A 21,636-nucleotide genomic window follows, 5' to 3' on the forward strand; every position below is an offset into this window, starting at 1 on the left:
GGCCTGTGACGCTGCTTGTACACGTAGCCTAGTAGGATGTGTTCAGTGAAGATGGCGGTGTGTTGGACTCACTTACCTGCATATTTGTAAGAACTTGTTTATATCTGTACACATTTACCACATCGGGTAAGAGTAAATACGAACCATCGTTAACAATGTGTTACATTGTGCATGTGTTTTATGTGTTTGTCTGCGGCCTACCTCAAACTATTACCCTGTAGTTAGCATAGGCTAGTTAGCTAGCGGTGCTTACCAAGCAGCGGTAGCTAATACTAGACGTCCAAGGCAGTAAACCTGTTAAATTACGCTCGACAAGTGTTGAGTTACCTATAACCGCACGGCATGTGTCCACGTCGGTGTTTTAATGTGTGTGATAGGGTTCAGTCATTGGTTGTCAGACAGTCTGTGGAAGTTTTGGGCTTCGGGAAAAACCTTGCGACTTGGCACGCAGAGCAGTGTAGCTTTTCACCGTTAGCTTTGGAGCCAACCGCTGTCCTCGTATGTTTTTAATATGCTACATTAAGTTTAAATCGCCCCAAAGTAGCTGATTTGGCACCCGCTTCGATTTAACCAAGTGTCAGGGAAGGATCGGTAATAGAGTCTTGAGATTCCTTTGATGCTTTAAGGTTATAACTGCATCAGCAGCGCTTGTTCAAACTAACTGATTTTACTGGAGAGAACAGGAAGGAAGATGGAATAAAGAAGTTAATGCAACATTTCGCATCCATACTGGCGTCAAAACAATTGAACAAGTAGACAATTATAAACAAACGGCGTATGTTGTATGCTAACGTTGTATGTTCCTCTTCACAATGATTGTCGGTTAGTTAGGACATCGACTGTGCTAATGTTAGCTCACGTCTGTGGAACAGTTCACACGGTGAAAGAGCCCGTCTGGCCAAGACTATTTGTCACCTAGTCCTGCCTGTTACTCCCTCTCTTACATGCCAAACACTGACGTCCCTCTGACAGATCGACAGCGTCTGACAGTGTGGTCCTCTGTCAGGGCAGCGTGTTAGCTCTTAGCATCATACGTTAAATTCTTGTGGTTTCTTCATTCATACCGCTGGTCTCGCTGGTAGTCAACGTTACCATCAAAAACAAGAGCTGGACACGTTCAGGACATTAATTCTTACTTACACTGAAATAGTCCCCCTGTCTTAAACCAAATTAGATGTTGAATGATGTTTATAGTAGCCACCATATTCAAAAGTAAGATCTGTCAGTGTAAAAGCTGTCACCTATCTACTTTTTGATTTTCTGAGTTTGCTCACTCTTTAAGTAAAATACATTGCTGTTATCAGCAGCCTGTTATATTAATTTAGGAAGATAATTTTTTGGTTTAATAAAAATAAATCTCTATTTTATGTTTGTCATATAAGACGCATGGATCACTGAGAATCTTCACAGACATGACATTTAATGGTTTTTCACTGTTAAGTTGTAGAAGCATTTTTGTAATTTAACAGTATAGCATTCTTCTACAATTGCTTGACTTGGATAAGTGTGAAAGTAAAACCACATGTCACAGAATGCCACTTAATCAAAGTTAGCTGTCATTACAATTGTTCTGCTCAGTATAGTGGTGAACCCATTTATTACTAAGACAATCTTCTTGGTGGTAATAAAGAAATGACCACGTCGTACATTTAATTTAAACAGGATCTTAGGTTATTGTACAAATAAGGGTGTGGCAAAGTCCACCAAAGAGCTTTCTGTTAACCACTCCCTTGTTCCTCTCCTTTATTCAGCTTCGCTTGACTTCAGTCTCTGCAGAGACATCTACCAGAGTGACCTGATCCTCAGACTTGTCTGCACTGCAGCGATGCAGCCCCCTCCACGGACTGGACCTCCAGGAGCCACTGGCCCGCCTCCTTCTGGGTCCAATATGTTCCGCAGGACAAGGCCTTACAAGCATACAGCAGCTACTGCCACAATGCCACCTGCTGCCCAGCCCATGACAGACCCTTTTGCTTTTGTTAGAGGTCCTCCTCCAATGGCTGCAGGTGGTTTCCAAGCGTTACCAAGCAGCAACCCTCCACCAATGCAAGCGTCACCAAACAACATGTATTCTCAAGCTAGTGGAGGGCTGCCTCCTCATCCACAGTCATTTGAGAACATCCCAGCTGTTGCTTCTGGATCCTCACCATCCTTAGTTCCAGGGGTGACCCTATTCAACCCTCACAGTACAATATCTCCTGTTCTGCCAGTTCCTAGTTCTGCTGGATATGCATCTTGCAACACCGAACAAGGCTACTTTTCTAATTCAAGAGAACAGACACCATCTTTGGCCACACAGCCATTACCTGTGTCTACAGACCCCAGACAGATGCACTTTAATCAAGACTTTCAAGGTCAGCCAGCTCTTCAGCCTGGGCCCTTCCAAGCAGTCCCCCCCACCACCTCTTCTTCTCAGTGTGCCCCTGATCATGGTAGTCGCCCTCCATCAGTTCAGAATTACTTCCAGCCTACCAGTGACCCTCCACCACAACCTTTTAATGTACCTCCACAGTCCCAGCTGTACCCATCCCATGCCCCGTCGCCCCATCACAGCACACCAACCCCTCCAACACAACTTGGGGATCCGCAGATGCACATGCCTCTTCCTCCCCAGAACCCTGCAAATGTCCCTAGTACTCAGTGGTCTGACCCAAATGTGCCCCAGCAGCATATTTCTCACTGTCAAACTCAAAGCTATTTCACTCAGAGCTCTGCCACCCATGACTTTCGGCACAACCAACCTACACATGACTCAGGCTACCACCAAATAGGGACTGGCCCGGGCCAATCTCAGCTTAAACTTGACTCTGGCGGTTCACAACATGTGTCCAACTGTGGGGCTGGGCCCAGTTCTGCCCTCCCCCCAGTACCATACTCTGAGGAGTCTGGTACACTCTCAATGTTCTTTAAAGACAATGATGTGGAAAATGAGGAGACATTGGCTGGAGACAGAAACAAGGCAAATGTGAATGGTATTCCTGAATCCTATCAGCATCACAACCCACAAACCCACAGTGTCCACACAGATGCCCCTTTGGATTATCAAGGAGCACCTTTTCCGGAACATTCTCATGTACCATACATGAATGATGGCAATCATGCAGCACAGTTAAATACCCAGAAAGCCCCTGATGCTCAGTATGATCATGTGGAGAATCTAGAGTGTGCCCCAAATCAGGAAGTATTGCCTAGTGAAATCCATGGTAGTCCTGCTGCTACTGCAGTACATGAAGTAGACCAATTTGAAACTGGGCCTAATTTGGAGGCTCCAGATTCTGTTCCGAGACCAATGAGATCTGCCAGCGTGTCATCCAACTATAGCAATATGAGCCATGGAAGTGGAACTGGGGCTCGCCGGCACCAGGGTGTAGTAGGTACGTTTATTCAACAGGAAAGCCCTCGTCTAATGGATGATCCTAACCTATCTGCTGCCACTGGAGGTTACTTTGAGCAGATTGACACTTCTCCAGCTGGAGATCTGGGTGCGAGACAGAGTTCCCTGGAACAGATGTGGCATCCCACACCTAGCCCCCCCAAACCAACCGGTATCTTTCAGGCAAGTGCGAACAGCTCTTTTGAACCTGTGCGCTCACATGGGGTTGGGGTACGTCCTGCTGAAGTTGATATGGCTAAAATTGTAGCAGAAGGGGGTGCAGATTCCACACCAGGCAACCTGGAGCAGCCACCAGACAATATGGAAAATGTTTTTGGCTCAGGACACCCCTTGTCACCCCCTATGTCTGGAGGTAGTGTACCTCACCCAATACACCCAGTGGTTTTTTCCCACTCTCGACCTTCATCACGTGCTTTTGGCGCAAGTCGGCCTTGTGAGAGCCCTGCCACTACTCTGTGGGCTCAGAGCGATCCCACTAGCTTGGGTCCCAATATCCTCTTAGCCCCTGCTCTCCCAACAGTTCTTGCCCCTTTACGAGAGCCCAGTGATGATGTTATCCAACCTCCGGAGGATGGTCCCCTGGACCTCCATTCCTCCCAGAGAGTCCAGCCAGCTTTACAGCAACATTCAGAGAATCTAGAGAACCCTCCACAGGTGAGTGACATAGAGTCAGCTGACTCTCAAGGCAACATGGGATATGCATCTCTCCTGGTGTCTGATTCACTTCAACAGTCTGTGTTGATTGCCCCGCCTGTGTCAAATTATAGTGTGATTTCCCCCAGTACCCCTTCTAAAGCAGCCAGTCATCATAGCCTTGCTACCCCACCTGTGAAATCACTCGCACAGGCACAGGGACAGGGCACCAGCTCCTCCCAATCACCACCAATAGCCTCTAATCCAAACCCTCTTTTTGCCCCTGGACCAATAAACTTCAATTCTTCAGCCTCTAACCAGGGTCCTCTCAATCTGACACGAGACAACACAGAAGTGACAACTGCTGAAATCACAGCTCGGTCACAGCCTCAGCCAGTTTCTCTCCTTTCTGCTACTGTCTCTAATCATAATCACAATCAGAAATCAAATTATGAACTGCTTGATTTTTCTATGCACCAGTCACAAAACCAAGCTTCTGGCCATCCTTCCTCTCTACACGAGTCTCCACAGTCTAGTAACGGATTTTACCTACAGGTTACCAAAGATGCTCAGCAAGGGGTAAGAATGGAAGGGAATGCCCCTATCCAGACCCCAGACTCTTCATCTACCCCACAAGTACCACTGGCACCCCCCCAAGCAGCTTCAAACACAGAGCCATCACCAACAGAAACTCGTAAGACATCAGAACCTCAGAATGTACAGCAAGGACAGGGTGATGGTCCTCATGTTCCTGCGAGTGAAGCACAGCCTTCACGTGGTCAGCATCCAACTCCAGCACAGGTGTCTGCTGCAGGGGAAGGTCCTCCTCCTCCTGCTGCATATCTTCCAGGGCCTCGTCGTCAGGTACCTCAAGATGCTCCACAGACAGCTCCCACAGATCTACCACGACCACAGTCCTCTTTAGGTAGCCAGCAAGGTTCTGTCCCCCCTCATCCACTGCCAGGACAGATGTATGGTGGCTACTATGGTCATTATGGAGAATACCCAGAAAACAGAGCAGCATACCCCCCTGGCCAGTACCAACAGCCTCCTGGAGATCCGAGAGCACAGCAGTATTATCAAGTAAGTCTTTATTTCTATGCTAGCTTGAGAACTGATCGCTAAAATGTATGGGATCATACAAGAGTTGCCACAAAATGTTAAAAGAAAAAAAAAAATATGTTGGTGCCTGTATGTCTCAGGATGGAGTATACAGGAGCAGAGCAGATCCTTGGTATGGCAGGTATGATGGGCAGACCGCAGCTTATCGTGATCCAAATTACCAGTACAGAGAGCCTCAGCCTGAGCGACCCAGCTCCAGGACTAGTCAGTATTCTGACAGGCCCTCATCCAGGTCAGTGAAAGTATCCATCTTGTGGTGTATTTAGGTTCTTTCTTCTCGAGTATGTTTTGATGTTTCTTGTACTTTACTTATGAATCTCATCTCCTTTGTTTGCTTTCTGTGATAGACAAGGCTATGCTGAAGAGTACCACAGAGCAAACCAAAGTGCCTATAGTGAATATTATGCAGATTACTCCAAGAACTATGATTACAGAGGTACGAGTCATACAATGGAAAGCTGTTTACTTATTAGTATGAATCAGCATGACATTTTCCCCAATGCTCATTCAAGTGGTTGTATAAGAATTGTTTCAAATATATTATTGTATGCATATGAATATTTTTTTAATATTAATGACTCTCTCACTCTTTCTGGAAAGGATACAATTATGGACAGTATGACCCTCGATACAGAGGATACTATGATCAGGCATACTGGGCAAATTATGAGGGCAGAGACAACTACTATAATCAGCAAATGTATCCTGCCAGGTATGTAAAGGAAACCACTTATCTGAGTTGTACATTGTCATCTATTACATTAATGTACATTTGTAAGCATCATAAAACTGTATATGGATGTGTTGCTGTGTATAAGTTGTGTGCCACAATTTATACCTCTGATTGATGGTGCTAATTTTAGTACAAGATGTTGGATTTTAGATCATTTGACTTGCCTCCACTGTGTTTGTCATGTGTATGATTTTATGTGGCATCTGGTCACTGTGTCACTCTGATTTTGCACTCCCTTCATAGGAAAGATTACTATGATGACCAGTGGCGGTACTATCCGGGTTATGATCCAAGTTTTGATGACGATTACCAACGACGTAGAGATATGTCTGGTGATGACTTTGACCGACGCAGTGTCCATAGTGAGCAGTCAGCACATAGTGTGCAAAGCTCTCACAGCCACCACAGCAGAAGAAGCAGTTTTAGCTCACGGTCACAACAGGTAAACAATTTTCCTTCTATGCATAATTATATTGCTTTTTCCTGTTTTATATACCTCCGTATACAGTGTGTATATATAATGCATCTAACCTTCATTGTGTAGGGTTCCTTTTTTTCACGGTTGATAATTTGTGCTCTCAACAACAACTCAGACTTGTGTTTTCCTCTAGAGATATTCTTCAATCCCCTGACACACCCAGTAGCATCTACTCTGTACCATGAACTATGATATTAAGCTGTCTCATGATTCTACATCAGGGGTGGGCAATTATTTTCCCCAAGGGGCCACATGAGAAACAAAAAATATTGTTGAAGGCCAGGCCAAAATCAAATTAATTTTTGTGGCTTTGTCTTTTATCCTATGTCTCCCTAGTTGATCATTGTCTGTCTGTCTTCTTTTCCTGTAGAGCCAGGTATACATGAGCCAGCCTGACTTGGTGTCAGCTGTCTATGATACCACATCCTCCACTCTGGCTGTGGACTACTCCTGTGGACAATACCCAAACCCAGCTGATGCTTCTCAGAACTACAGCCAGTACGTCCATCCCTCTGAGTACACGGCAGACAGCACCTGGGTCACCCCTGAGCAGCGTAAGAGAAGATTGCTCTCTTTTAAGACCGTTTGCCCTTTTAAGTATTACTGTTCTCCAAGAGGCTCTGTATCGGAGATCGGTCAAAAATATATTTTCATGCTTCTTTTTTTTTTGTTCTTAAATATAGCACCCCCTCGTCCCGCAACACCTGAAAAGTTTACCATACCCCACCGTTGTGCCCGATTTGGACCTGGTGGTCAACTAGTCCAAGTTCTCCCCAATCTTCCTTCAGATGGACAGCCAGCTCTTGTTGATATCTACAACATGGAGGTAGTTAATATAATTATATAAATATAAAATATAATTTTTTTTCATCCATAAATGAACTGGTTCCCCAAAACTACACTACATACCTGTGATTAAATGTTGATCTTAAAGTTATTTTGTAAAGAAAATTACCAAATCTGATGTCTGTACTGTCAAGAACCTACCAGGTCAAACACTAATCCTGGGGGGAACTTGTACAAATTAAGCTCAGATAGTTCAGCAGGTGCACAATGTTATGGCTTTTTAAAGTTGTTTTTCACACCATGTTTGTGTTTGCAGACTATGCTGCAGGATACCCAAGATCAGACAGAACTACGAGCCTTTCCTGGACCTCTTCTGAAGTAAGTGTACACATCTCAATTACTTATAGCTTACATTGTTCTATATCTCAAAATATCAAATGTAAAAACCAAAACCAGCAAAGCAGTAGTATATTTTTCAATACTTGCTGCCTCATTGAAATTGATTTTCAACTTTCATATTGATAAGTTTGATTTGTCTCCTCTAACCAATCTCACATCTTGCTTTCTGTCCATCAGGGAAGATACCCATAAGGTGGATGTAATAAAGTTCTCCCAGAACAAAGCCCTGGAATGTTCTCGTGACAATAACCTCTTGGACAGGGACTCTGCCCGTCTGCTTTGGGACTTCATTGTGTTGCTGTGTAGACAGAATGGGGTAAGACTCGGATCGAATTATCTGTCAATAAAGTCGCAAGATCTCTTCGACATGGCTATAGACTTGTCGACTCCTCATATGACTTGTCGACTTTTGCCACTGGCGTCGACACATCGGCTTCTCTGTTAATGCTCTAGTGCAGACATAATTTGAAAGATTGAGATCTGTGTTTTTGCATGACACAACTTTTTCATCATTGTACTCTAACTTGTTTCTTTAGACTGTAGTAGGCACGGACATCTCTGACCTCCTGCTTAAAGAGCATCGCTCTGCATGGCTACCGGGCAAGAGTCCAAATGAAGCTAACTTGATTGATTTCAACAATGAACCGTTGGCGCGAGCTGAGGAAGAGCCAGGAGCCGGACCACTCTCCCTCCTGTCTGACACATTCATGACTGTCCCGGAGAACATGGGGAAGGAAACGGAACGCTTCAGGGAGCTGCTTCTGTTTGGCCGCAAGAAGGTAAGAAATGCTATACTGTCTCATTGCCATTTGCTTTAAATTTTTATCTTGTGTCCTTTTACCATGTGCTCCACTTCGTCTTTACTTCGCAGGATGCACTTGAGGCAGCCATGAAAGGAGGTCTCTGGGGCCACGCCCTGCTGTTGGCCAGTAAGATGGACAACAGGACACATGCACGTGTCATGACAAGGTAAAGTGCCAGTAATATTAAAGTTTATGGCTCTGTGCTGTGTTTTTAAACCTATGATGATTATAATTTAATTGGTTTGACTTTGTCGTTTAGGTTTGCCAACAGTTTGCCCATCAATGACCCTCTCCAGACTGTGTACCAACTGATGTCTGGGAGGATGCCAGCATCAGCCACTGTAACTACTGCTTTAGCCTTCTCTATATAACCCTCCATTATTTTTTATGATTAGTCTGATTTAAAACAAAACAGAAAAAACAACAACATATGATCTTGCTGTTGTATTCATGTAGTGCTGTGGTGAAGAAAAGTGGGGTGACTGGCGCCCCCATTTGGCCATGGTGCTGTCTAACCTTTCACACACCCTGGACCTGGATGTTCGCACAATCACCACCATGGGTGACACATTAGGTAGGTTTGCTGTACTCGACACATTTAACTGTTAAAAACTCAGTCTTCGCAAAACAATAATGTGAACATTCTGTCTGCACTCATTTTGTTTTTCTAACAGCTTCTAAGGGGTTGATTGACGCGGCACACTTCTGCTACCTGATGGCCCAAGTTGGTCTTGGAGTATTCACAAAGAAGAGCACCAAGATGGTTCTTATTGGCTCCAATCACAGGTTTGAGACAGATGATGCACATTAATTAAGTGGGTGTGTTTAGACCGCCTCACAGTTTACTCAAAATATGTCATGCATGTAACTTTGACTCTTTGCTTTAGTTTGCCCTTTTACCTGTTTGCCACCAATGAAGCTATTCAGAGGACTGAGGCCTATGAGTATGCTCAATCTCTAGGCTCCCATCCTTGCTCACTACCAAATTTCCAGGTAAGTTTTATTGGTCTGATTAGTACATTTATTTTCCTACACAAGTGTGAATCTCATATCTCATTGTACTTACTGTGTCAAATCAGATTGTGCAGATGTGGTCTTATGGCATTTCTGTACCTCTTTGGCTCAGCATATAATGAATGTTTTTTTAACGTGGTGATACTTCTGAGGAAACAGTAACAGTGTACTCTGCTATTTATGGTCCCTTGTTAGGTGTTCAAGTTGATCTATGCATGCCGCTTGGCTGAAGCAGGCCTAAGTGCTCAGGCCTTCCACTACTGTGAAATTATAGCGAAGACACTCCTCATGCAGCCCTCCTACTACTCACCTGTCTTAATTAGCCAAGTTATACAGGTAAGGCTCTCGCTGTTGTTCTTGTCTATTTCCACTATTTTGTCAGTACAGAAATTATTTGGATTTTGACAAAATTTGATTCATTTTATGCTTCATTTTACGTCACCAGATGTCTGAAAAGCTGCGATTTTTTGATCCTCAACTGAGGGAGAAGCCCGAGCAGGAGCTGTTCAATGAACCTGAATGGTTGATTCACCTAAGACAGTTGGATGGACAGATCAGGGTGAGGAATAAGACTCATACTTGCAGTCATAATATGAATACAATTTAGAAACAAAGAATAATTAGTTATTCCTGCATTAATTAGCGATTGTTACCCTCAAATGCTTGAATATTTAACTTTTCAGCTATCAGCAAGAGACATTATCCACAGATCGACTGCTTAACTGATAATTTGCTATCACAGGTTTTGAATAATGAATCGGAAAAAATATTATTATTATTATTGCATCGTAAAAGTTAACACTGCCTGAGTAGGGTATACACAGAACATGCTTAGAATTTTTTTGACTCTTTTTTTGTCTTTTTATTTAGACTGGGGTAATTACTTACAGTGCTGACAGAACAACACCTACTCAGTTCGAGTGCAGCAGCCCCTCTGAGTTGGATGAAGCCAGTCCACCTGAACCTTACAACATGCCACAGGAGGTGGATGGCCACATTCCTGATAACCCACTAATGAGCTCTTTACTGCCCGGGCCTCCACCACAAGCTGTACAGCTTATACCCCCAGGTTGGTGTAAACTTACTGTCTGACTGTGAGCCAATTCAAAATACATCAGATCTCACCACCTCAGTTTTTTTTCAGCACCCACCTCCATCCTTCAAGAGGGAATGGCCCATCATCAGCCTCTACCCCCTGGTGATGCCCCCCAGTTCTTCCCAGTACCTCCCAGTGGACCACCAGGTCAGATCTCCATCTCAGGCTACCCTCCACAGGATTCTGGTTTTTCTGCTCCTCCCTTCCAACCTCAGCCTGAGCAGCCAGAAATGTATCCAGGAGCCCATCAGCAGCCGTGTCTCCCACCTCCTCAAGTGGGCCAAATATCACCGCACATGCCTGCTCAAGTGCCACATTCACCTGTGCAGATGAATCCCCCACCACTCCAGATGCCTCAGCACATGCCTCCCTCTCCTGGACATATGGCACCTGTAGAGCAGCCGCACCTGCCACACCTGCCACATCAGCCACATCAGCCACACCAGCCACACCAGCCACACCAACCCCCTCCAGAGATGCAGACTGCTCAGCCAGTACCAGCTTCCCCACACAGAAACTCCTTCACACCTCAGATGGACTTCTATGACCACATGGCTCACATGGTCAGTGTCTCTGTCAATTTGTAATTGTTGTTATGATGTTGCACAAATGTGAGACAAACTGCTCATCGAATTGTTTTACCTGACATTGCAGGGCCCTGTCAGATCAAGGAGTACTTCACAGTCTTCAATGCATATGGTGTGTCTTTCTTTTAAAAAATTAATTAATTTACAGTTAATTATTCATTTGAATAACTGTGATTTATTAAATCTTTAACAGTTCAGCAAGCACAGCATGTTACATGCAGACCTGTCCAAACAATTCAAGTGTATTGTATTATAAGTTACAGTATATTAAATCTGAAATGAAGGAAGGAGTTGTATTATCCTGTGAGAAAATGGAAATGTAGCCTTATATTTAAAAAAAAAAAAAAAAAATAGATCATAAAGTATTGCCTGGAAAGGGAATCAATGTCTCTTTATAATAGCTACGGCAATAGCTCTCATACTCTTGTTATTCACTCTTCAGGGTCCAGGACGGCGCTCACGCACGACCTCTGAGTCGTCCACTCACTCTATTGGAAGAGAGCGCAGCAACTCATCTGTCCATCAGGTCTCTCCACCTCCACCTTCAATTCCTGAACAACCCCAAAAAGAAGGCAAGCGACTGAAGAAAGACTCCCCAAAGAAGGTTCATTCTCACATATAACCTTACAATGATTTATTACTATTATTATTTATTACTATTACTGGAGTTCACTAATCCTAAATGGAATTTTGTATTTCCTTTATACTCAGGGCGGTCATGGCTGGCTGAATTGGTTACCTTGGAAGGGCAAGAATGAGGCTCACTTGCCAGATGACAAAAATAAATCTGTAAGTTACTGCTGGTAAAGTCATGTTTTAGCTTTAGTTTCTTTTTCATGCACAGGATTTGTTTCTGTTTCTGTTTCTGTATATCTCAAGTGTTGATGAGAGCACATGTTGTTATTGTCAGATTGTGTGGGATGAACAGAAGAATAGATGGGTAAACTTGAATGAGCCTGAAGAGGAGGTCTGTTGTGCTTTTTTTTGTTACATTGTTTTAACTAAGCAATTGAAATTGGGAGCTTTAGATACCACCAAGGTCTGATGTGTGGCTTTCTTGAAATCTCTTAGAGTAAGCCCCCTCCACCACCTCCTATTGGCTTCCCCAAGATGGCTCCAATGCCCACTCCTGGAGGGGCAGCTGGACCCCCAGGCAGTGGTCCCCCTGTCAACATGTTCTCCAGGAAGGCAGGTGAGATGATGGTGATTCACTGTGGCATTTAGTTCAGCAGATACAAGGCATGCTCTTGCATTATAGCTCTGACTGTAAACAAATGTCTGTATCCATTCAAACCATTGTCAAATGATAAGCGAATCAGCTCCACACAACTTGCTCCGTGTTTTTCAGAATAGTGAATATATGATGGTAGTGAATAGTGAAGGCAAAAGCAGCATTACGCCAACAAGCTACAAAACCTTTAATTTGTGGAAATCAAAGAGACTGCATAATATGCTGTATTCAACTTTTTCTTCTCTGTCTATAATTTCAGGCACTAAGAGCAAATATGTGGATGTTCTGAACCTGAGTAGAACATCTAAACCTGGTGGATTGGCGCCTGCTCCAGCAGACATCTTTGCTCCTCTGGCACCAATGCCCATGCCCACTAACCTATTTGTGCCTAGTTCAGGTGTGGGTCAAGTGTGAAATAAGTAGATGAAATAAAGAAATCAAAAGCAAATGACCTGAGTACATATTCTTTGTTTCTGTTCGTAATGTAGCTCCTGATGATCAGCAGCCTCTGGAGGGTATTGAAGGAGGACATGAGGAGCAGAATACGCCAAACACCAGCGCTGCTCCACAGGTATGCCCAGTGATCTAATGTTGAAAAACAGATTCATGTAGCTTTAATCCTGAACAGCACCAATAGTAGGCAGTTTTGTGTCATCACTTTGAGAGACTTGTATTGCTTTCCTATTAGACAATAGAGGTAAGATAGTCAAAATGAAGCCCAAAGCAATTTTACTCATCCAGATTTTCTTCCTTTTGTACTTTAATCTGTTCAGATGTTCAATCCAACATTATTACCACCTGCCCCAGAGGGTCCTTCTGTGCCTGACGGCTCACAATCCGGGGAGGTAAGAGAAACAATGTCCCTGGCTGATGCTACTGTAGCTACAATAGCACCATCATGCTGCCACTGAAACATAATGCTCGGCACCTTAAATGTCTGTTCCATTTTCTGCAGGGCTCCAGATTGCGAATATTAACATTTTTTTTGTCTAAACTAAATTAACAAGATCACTGCAGACTACCTAAAACAGAGGTCCCTAAAAAACAGAGGTCCCTAAATAGCAGCCTGCAGTGCTTGATCTGTCCCACACCCCAACCCATTGATCCCAGCTCTACATGGACAACACTATTCTCAAGCATCAAGCATTGAACTCTGTGGGTCTCTTGACATTGTGAATACAAACGTATGGCTTTACACCATTTCTCTAATGAAGTAGTGCCGTGCCAGGTTCAAGAGTCACGGGCAACCCACCAAATGGAAGACAATGCACACGGTGTTGGAGATTGATGACAGTGTTAGTTAAATAAGTTTGAGTTTGGAGGTGCAAGATAATGTGTTTTTTATGTTATTAAATATCTATTTAAAGTCACATATGCAGGGTTTGTCAGGTGCTTTTTTGTCTCAAGGTGGAGAGAGCGTAGTATTGGTTGAGCTTAATGAATCTGAGGCAACAAATGTTTTTCTGGGATCAGATCAATAGCAGCTTCTGCTCTAAATGAGGGACTATGCTGTGAGGTACTGACACATTCATGTTGCAGCTCCAGAGGGTTGATCGGGATTAGAACAGGAGATTGAACAGCTTTTAACCAAGTCTGTAGTAGATGACATTACAGTTGAACAGTTTTAACTAGTCCTATTTTCATTGTGACAAGTAAGATTTAGTCGTTAAGGCATTTAGAACAGCATTTGTAGTAGTCGGAAAAAGTAAAATTACATTTGCATGAACTCCCATTTTTCAACATCTGCAATTAAATGTCTTGGGGGTTACTGAAACAGCAATTGTAGTCTTATTATAATTATATACTTATTTGATATTAAATTTAAATTTATTTAAAATATATTAACAATATAGTCTGAGCAGTTTAACACCATACAGACGAAAGAAGAAACAGACACCATAGAGGGCAGGCAGATGTGGCAACAGCCAGCTGCATCACTGATGCCGATGAAGGCTGTCAGGCCTTGGCCTTAATCTTCACTTGCCAGCCTGAGTGAGGAAGAATCCATCCTCCTCATCATTGGCTCAGACTGGGAACCCCCAGCTACCACAGTTGTGACAGTGCACACGGTCAGTGTTAGGGGTCTTGTCCAGACTGACTTGATTTTGGAACACAAGCCACCCTATGGAGACTCTTCAGATGGAGGGGTACACCATTTCTGCTCTGGTGTGACCAGGATGCAGGCGGTTCGTAGCTAACTCACTTGCTAGGGTACTTGCGAGTGGTGAGGCACTGAGAGAAAAACAACGCCATGGAGAGAAGAGGGAAAGTGTTGATGCTGACCTGGTAAGGAGAGGCAGCCACTTAACTGCTGTGCTATTAAGTTAGCTGGAGAATTAGCATAAAGGTTAATGTCAAATTTCTGTCAAGTGGTTGCAGGTTGCAAAGTGGAGCTGAGATAAAAAAAATCCATAACCTGGTCAGGTGAGGAAAGTAATTCTGCTGCCAACCTAGTGTGGCCACAGAAGCAGAATCTCAGTCAGTACTGAGGGAGGAAGGAAGCCATGTAACACAGTCAAACTTGCTAACTCTAGGGCTGCAACTATTCGATTATTTATTAATGGATTATTAACAGTACAATTTCCTCACAAACGTTGCAGTGCACAGCATTAATAGCAGTGATTGCAAAAGCTATACTGTTTTTACTTACAGGTGAAACTGTAAAACAATGTTATTTCAGTAAAATATCCATTGCCTAAGTATTTGGCAGTAATCCAGTTCAGATGGAAACAAATCTGAAGGTATTGGAATGATTGACTTTTTTGATCTGGAGCCCTGAGCTGTTGTAATCAAATTAGGTCCGTGTCTCGTGAATCCTGATTTTCTAATACTGATTTTGTGAATGAGTGGGTTGTGGAAACATCAGTTCTAATTTGCGGGCGATTATTAATATGATTGGCTTGTGGTTTGTTTACTTGTTTGTCTGTCCACTGTTTATTTCCCTCCCTGATGTCTTTAGCTCTCACGCTCTAGCTCAATGAGTTCTTTATCACGCGAAGTGAGTCAGCATTTAAACCAGGTACCTCTAGCTGGGCCTCAAATGGTCCACTCTCCACCCCTGCCTGTTCACACCCACCCTGCTCATTTGCATTACTAGCAACACGCTTCACTGTTTACGGCTGAGGCTTTCGCCACACAGTATGTCCGTCTTCTCCGTGTTCACCTGCCTGCTGTCTCCAGCATTATTAACTTCACTCTCCATCTGTTGGTCAACGACAGACAGATGGTCAACACCTTTTTTTTTTTAGGATGGCAACTGAAACGTTCACTGTGCTTCAGGCTAGAATATTTCAGTAGGTTATTGGGTTGTCACAAAATGTTGTACATATATTTGGCCCACCTTTTTTGGTAATCTTTCTGTAGCACCTTTGGTTGGCCAGAGTTTGTGTCTCAAACACGTACTGGCACAAAATCCAGTCTAGACATTCATTGTCACCAGAGAAATGTGTCCTACTGTTTTAAGACAGCTCATATTCTCTAGCACCATCATGAGACATTTTTGTTTCATATAATTGTGTCTAACTATAACTACAAACTCTGTTTTGATCACACTAGTGCTCAGACAGTCGCTCAGAGACTTTGAGTCATAGATGAGAGAGTGAATCATGCTGGAGACTGTTGCAGGACGACTCCCTTGATAGTTGTCATGCGATCCCATTGCTTCATTAACCCATCATTAGACTTGCATGGTGACTAAAATGTGTTAAACAGTGCTTTGTAATGCTGCCTCTGTGAATTCAAGTCCTCCTGTCTTCATTTGAGCCTCTGTACCATTAGAGAGTAATTCTATGCTCACTGTGGTAACTCTCTCTCTGTGCGTTGTAGAGTCATCCTGCCCAGGGTGCCGCACCCACGGGAGGCGTCACCTTTTATAACCCTGCACAGTTTGCTCAGGTAAGGATCTGAGGGAGAGAACAAACATCAGTATGAACCAGTGTCCTGTGGCACCGTTAACGACCCTCTTATTTTATTTGTCTTCCTTTTCACTCCATAACCTTACTTCCGTTTGTTGTTTTTGCTCTCTTTCCCAGACAAGTGCACCACTGGGAGGTGGACTCCGCTCTGGACGTTTGGGCGGTCAGCGCCAGTACCCAGTGATGAAGTAACATTTTCTTGCAGAGAGGTGGCGTGAACAGACTTGTTGGATAGAGTGATACCATTACCTGGAATTAAATGAAGCACATGGACGTCCTGCTCTCTGTCTTATGAACCTTTCTTTTTGCCTGCACCCTGTGAAGAGCATTAAGTGTATCCATCTCGTCGAAACAGATTAACCACTCTGTCTTCTTTTTAATTCAGTAACTGCATCATGGCGTCTCCTCGAAGGGCTTAATCCTGATTCAATAGAAATCAAAAAAGTTGTATAATGGGTTTAAACACACGTAAAGGGGCATCATGGATGTATTTAAACAAACACATTGTCTATGTAGGCATAATTTAATGTACATTGAATATGTTTATCCTCTAATCTGTCCAGCTTCTACTTTACACTGTTAACAGAATAATGATCCCAAATCCTGTTTTAGGTTTGTCTTTGTGTCTTAAGTCCAAATGTCCATGTTTGTTTAATTTGTGTGATGGGTAGAGAGAAAGTGGCACCTTTTTAATTTCATGTTGTTATCTGGGACTTAGTGTGCATTTACAGCTCTTCAGTGTCCCCCTGTTTACTGGAGATAGCAATTTTGTGTGAGAATGAATTGTGTTAATAGTGCATTGTCTGCTGTGTTGTTTGCTTTTTTGTCCCTCATTCGCTCTCCAGTAGGCCAAGGATGTCGGAACTGGCTCAAACTGGCTTCACAGTGTGAGAGTTGGAGGAAGTGCAGCGTTAGGACGCTGCTCGTTTCAGATATTTATTTACATGTCCTCCTGCGCAACAGCAACTCTTTACTGTAATGCTATGTCAGGGAGTCCGATGTCTCCCCTCTTTGAATTTGACAATAACAGAGGGGTGGTCCTCAGATCATGAGGGATCTGGATAAAAAACTGCATTCTAAATAAATCTATCCAAATATTTGTATATCAGATTGATAGTATTTATGAGGTGAAGACAAACAGGTGTGCATGTGTGTGTGAGTGAGAGAGAGATCTAATTTTTTCCTGAATAGCTTTGACAAAATGCTTTTGTGATTGATCAGATGACAAGGAATCATATTCTGATCGTTTGTATTGGCCGCTTCTGCAGACAATAAATCTTTATCTAAATTGTGATTAGAGCGCCAATTGCACTCTAAAGATTTGGTCGTTTTAATTTCCTGACATGTTTTTATTTTCAGTTCAGTCATTCATTACTGTCGAGCTTTCTGATTAAGTGGTTTGATGTTTTTCTTGTAGACATGAATTTGAGATTTTAAAATGTCCCCTAACCGTCTCCTAAAATGTTGGCGTTCCTCTTGTAAAAGTCTTGAGAAACCCGTAGTTAGAAAAAGGCAAAAACAAAACCGTAATAAATATTTGGGGTTTTTTTGCGCTTTGTAGCACCATGAAAGAGATGTGTGAATTTTGATATTTTTGATTTCTAAAGTAAAAATGACTCAATAAATTTCATGTTGGAATTTGATCAGAAGAAATAAAGTAATTTTTTGTAGGAGAGAATGAATGAGAATGAATCTGTGCTACCATTGAACGGTCTGCTAAAATGTCAGTGTATTTCAAGGTTGGGCATCATGTACTAGATGAGATATTGTGATGACTAACATGATGGAGGTACCATTACAGTGATTTTTCCATATTTCCATTTAATTTCCAGTCAATTTAAACTTCAAAATGAATGTATATCTATAAGGTGTTTTACGTCAGGACAGGTCCCAAGTTTGTATTTCATTTACCTGAGAAACAAAACAAAGCATCAATTTCTTTAAGAACACTCATGCTTGAAAAGCTCTGAATGTTGGTTTGAATGATAACTAAAAATGCATATTTACTAGAATGTCTTTTTTTATTATCATTATTATTATTATTATTATTATTTCCCATACTGTTCATGCACATTCACCATCCTAGATTTATATGCAAGTTATTTGACATTGAACATAAAGAAAAGCCAAACCTCAGGGAGTTTAGTTTTAGCATTTGGTAGTACATAAAACATAAAAGACAAAGTCAAATTTCAAATCCATGATGGCAGAAGAATAGAAACTTAAAGGGTTGTAAAAGTTAGTAGCATTTATCCTCGGAGGAACACAAATGTCTGCACACAATGGCATTTGTAGTTAATAGAGAATAATAGAGAATAGTCAGCCGGAACCAAAGTAGTATTCTACCAGAACCAACATCTCCATCCACAAAGCCACATTTAACAACAATCTGAGCTGCAGTAAGGGGAATTGTTAACACTGTAATTTTATGTTTTTTTCTGTTGGCAACAGTTATTGCTTAGTTACAAAATCCAAGAAGATGCAGTTTAGTCTCTAACATGACTGTTGGCAACATAATAATAGTCGTACAGTGACGTATGTCTTGTAATGGGTGTTCAGCTTCTAGATGGAGCGAGACTGTTTGACACTGGCACTTTTCTTCAGTCCTTTTATCTGAAAAGATAAATTCCCATATTTAAAAGTAGGTGGACTGTTTACTGTTGGTCCACTCACAAGACAACTGACAACACACTTCATGATCAGCATAAAACAGTGATAGCTGGATGATTGCCTGGTGTGAGGTGTCATCTCTTCCTATTATCACTTTAACCAAGTCATTAGTGTTATTCCACTTGTAAAAGGTCATTGTCCAGTGTCTAAAGCTGCTTGTGCTTTCTGTACAGCGACCTTCAGCATTCCAGGGTTGCTGAGCAGCTCTTGAAGAACAGTTGCTTCCATCTCTAGTAACATTCCTACACAGAAAGACAGAAAAATGGGATACAAACAAAAAAGTGTAGCATAAATGTTTATTTACTGAAGCTATCTGTGTAATTACAGTACATTGACGCTTAATCTACACCTTAAAGGTGTGTATACCGTACCACACTATAATCTGCTTACCTGTAATATCATTTGCATGAAGAGGATCTATCTCCTCCACCAGTGAGAAGAGCCTCTCTCCCAGTTTCTCTGTGTCGTCAGCATCCAACAAGTCTGTCCGCTCCTTCTGCCTGAAGGGAAGTCGCAAGAAAATGTTTCAACACATTCAATTATCAGTCATTCATTAGGTGAAGCTCTTTTTTTTTATTTGTATACTTTGTGGAGTTCCAATGCTAAATTCTGGCTGGGATAAAAACGTAAGAAACTGAATTTGAATGCATGATTATGTCCTTATATGCAAACATGTCAAGTCACATACTTCTTCAGTGTCTCCAGGGCTACGTTCACCTGCTCCTCCAGCAGTTTAGGATCAGAAAGTAGGCTTAAAACTGCATCTTTGTGCTGCTCCAGCAGCATTCCTGTGGCAAGAAAAGGAAACAAACTTTGGATTAAAGGTAAGTACTGTATACCTAATATACTATTTTAAATAAGTATTTAAAATTGGTTCCTTCATTAATCCGCATTTAATGTGGTTTCATTTAAGAGTGGCAATTTAGGTGTTTGCTGAGGTTTCTTACCTGTTATTTTCTGTGAGTGGCCAGTGTTGTAGACATCCACCATGTCAAACAGCTGCTCCCCAAGAGAGTCAGAGGACACAGACACATCGTCATCATCCTTGCTCGTCACTCGACTGTGAAGAACAGAGAATAAACCACCATAAAAGTTTGATGACACTCAAGTATCAACCTCGTCTGCATGCTTTCTCCAGTGCTGCACACAGCAGGGCTTCCTCCTGCAGCATCTGAACCAACACATTAACTATTCCCAGAAATTTAATTTTGACCAAAACTGCATGTCAACTGGCTCACTGATGCTCACAATATTAACTCCTTTGTTATCAAAATTTGACACAGAGTTCAATACCCGGCCCTTAAAGCCAGTTACAAACAAAGCATGTCACATACAGTAAGAAGATAAAAGCTTATGGGCAAACCAAATCCTCCAGGGTCACACTTATCCTCTTTAGTCAGCATTTCAGTTACTGCCATCAGACCACAGACCTGTGGCACCAATTTGTCGAAAAGAAGAGCCAAAAAAAAGTCTTTCATTCTGTCAGTGCTGGTTGTTCTCTTTAAAGGACTGCTCTGACTATTCTATTTATTTCAGTGCAAATCACAATTTTCTGCAATCCACCTTTGTAACCAGAAGGCTGCTGGTTCATATACCAGGACAGGTCAAGGGCTGAGGTGCCCCTGAGCAAGATACACAACCCCCAGTGTTCATTACTGATGTAATAAGGACAGATTAAATTCAGAAATGTGTGTGTGAGTGCAAAGATAACATATTCTAACTTCTTTTATTCATGAAATTAGAACTTTTTGTTTGGTGTGATGTGTCTCTCTTGTTTTTATTTTGTGTCAGTGCCAACAAGGATTTCCTATTTATGTGCAAGTTTTAATGGACAATAAAGTAATCTGAATCCATAAGGGCAATCTTTTTGCAAAATTCTTTTTGAAAGGTTCCAAATCTTGGATCACAATTTATTTACTTTGGATATATCTGGGTCCAAAGGTCAGATTATTTGAAAACGACCTGCTGTGAATGAGGACTTGTAATGACCCACACGCTCTCTAATATAAGACGAGCCTGTTCAGGATGAAGGACATCAGTGGTGGCCACCTACTCACTCCTGTACCTTGGCTCCTGTGTCAGCTGGAGGGCTCTGCATGCTTTCTCCACTGCTGCACACAGCAGGGCTTCATCCTGCAGCATCTGACTCAGCACATGACGAGGCAGCTCCAGCAACATACCTAAAACATACATGCAGACATGACAGCGTCAAATACAAGTGCTATGTGCACTGATACCTGCTGCTGGTTTATTATCTTTATTATCTTTAGCTCACCTGTGAGTTTACCAGCATTATCTTTGTGTTTGGGGTAAATTCGAGTGTACAGTTGTTCACCGAGTGTCTCCAGATCTCCTTCTACCTCCATCACATTAATACTGACATGTGGCTTTAAAAGAATATTTTTCCCAGGTGAATTTCACCAATCAAAACTTTGTGGCGTTCACATCCTCCAGCATTCGTCCACATTATCGACGCTTAAAACGACAGATATTTAATAAAATGTGATCATCTGGTTTGCTCTTTACAGGTGTGCCCATGCGCTCGTGATAAAATCTACTCCTAGTCTGCTGAGGTCGGTAATAAAACATCTGATATTTGCTCCCTGCTGGATTTCTGTAAACATCAGTCGCACAGTGACGACGTCAGACTTTTGCAGAGCGTGAGGAGGACAGTGTTCCTCCGCTGGGTTTGGGCGATAAACTAGTGCTTCAGAGAATGATACTAAATAAAATGTTATATCATAAAGGAACTTCAAACAACTATTTGGGGCACAGT

At 42.4% G+C, this 21,636-nt stretch overlaps 2 protein-coding genes across 6 annotated transcripts; one reads left to right on the forward strand and one right to left on the reverse strand.

Moving 5' to 3' along the window:
• Window positions 1–10: 10 nt before the first annotated feature.
• sec16a (SEC16 homolog A, endoplasmic reticulum export factor) lies at window positions 11–17,833 on the forward strand. 5 transcript variants are annotated; one of them, XM_044011861.1, is made up of 32 exons: window positions 11–86; window positions 1,752–4,048; window positions 4,583–5,110; window positions 5,230–5,381; window positions 5,497–5,585; window positions 5,750–5,861; window positions 6,126–6,324; window positions 6,731–6,914; window positions 7,044–7,186; window positions 7,463–7,524; window positions 7,723–7,861; window positions 8,082–8,324; window positions 8,417–8,514; window positions 8,608–8,689; window positions 8,805–8,922; window positions 9,023–9,134; window positions 9,236–9,341; window positions 9,558–9,698; window positions 9,808–9,921; window positions 10,233–10,431; window positions 10,507–11,021; window positions 11,113–11,157; window positions 11,488–11,649; window positions 11,757–11,834; window positions 11,956–12,012; window positions 12,117–12,237; window positions 12,536–12,673; window positions 12,765–12,847; window positions 13,050–13,121; window positions 15,236–15,295; window positions 16,102–16,170; window positions 16,308–17,833. In XM_044011861.1, exons 2-32 carry the CDS (start codon window positions 1,826–1,828, stop codon window positions 16,380–16,382), a joined length of 6,519 nt encoding a protein of 2,172 aa, XP_043867796.1. In that variant the 5' UTR covers window positions 11–86; window positions 1,752–1,825; the 3' UTR covers window positions 16,383–17,833. The 5 variants fall into 5 exon arrangements, with proteins under 5 accessions (XP_043867796.1, XP_043867792.1, XP_043867794.1 ...); XM_044011857.1 differs by having other exon boundaries at window positions 1,752–5,110; XM_044011859.1 differs by having other exon boundaries at window positions 1,752–5,110; window positions 15,236–15,274.
• A 387-nt stretch (window positions 17,834–18,220) lies between these two features.
• LOC122758048 lies at window positions 18,221–21,496 on the reverse strand. The gene is made up of 6 exons (XM_044011862.1): window positions 21,136–21,496; window positions 20,926–21,040; window positions 19,808–19,920; window positions 19,549–19,648; window positions 19,251–19,360; window positions 18,221–19,102 (listed from the first exon to the last, which is right to left on the reverse strand). The coding sequence occupies exons 1-6, from the start codon at window positions 21,224–21,226 to the stop codon at window positions 18,993–18,995; spliced, it is 639 nt and encodes a 212-aa protein (XP_043867797.1). The 5' UTR covers window positions 21,227–21,496; the 3' UTR covers window positions 18,221–18,992.
• Window positions 21,497–21,636: the final 140 nt, after the last annotated feature.

The sequence above is a fragment of the Solea senegalensis genome, linkage group LG21, assembly GCF_019176455.1.
Source record: "Solea senegalensis isolate Sse05_10M linkage group LG21, IFAPA_SoseM_1, whole genome shotgun sequence".
Lineage (NCBI taxonomy): Eukaryota > Metazoa > Chordata > Actinopteri > Pleuronectiformes > Soleidae > Solea > Solea senegalensis.

Coding starts and splice junctions, on each gene's coding strand:
- LOC122758048 (XM_044011862.1), bottom strand. CDS start 21,226: ATGGAGGTAGAAGGAGATCTGGAGACACTCGGTGAACAACTGTACACT. Junction 21,041..21,135: donor TAATGCTGGTAAACTCACAG/GTGAGCTAAAGA, acceptor TGTATGTTTTAG/GTATGTTGCTGGAGCTGCCT. Junction 19,649..19,807: donor CCACTCACAGAAAATAACAG/GTAAGAAACCTC, acceptor TTCTTGCCACAG/GAATGCTGCTGGAGCAGCAC.
- sec16a (XM_044011857.1), top strand. CDS start 1,826: ATGCAGCCCCCTCCACGGACTGGACCTCCAGGAGCCACTGGCCCGCCT. Junction 6,915..7,043: donor CTGGGTCACCCCTGAGCAGC/GTAAGAGAAGAT, acceptor TCTTAAATATAG/CACCCCCTCGTCCCGCAACA. Junction 10,432..10,506: donor TGTACAGCTTATACCCCCAG/GTTGGTGTAAAC, acceptor GTTTTTTTTCAG/CACCCACCTCCATCCTTCAA.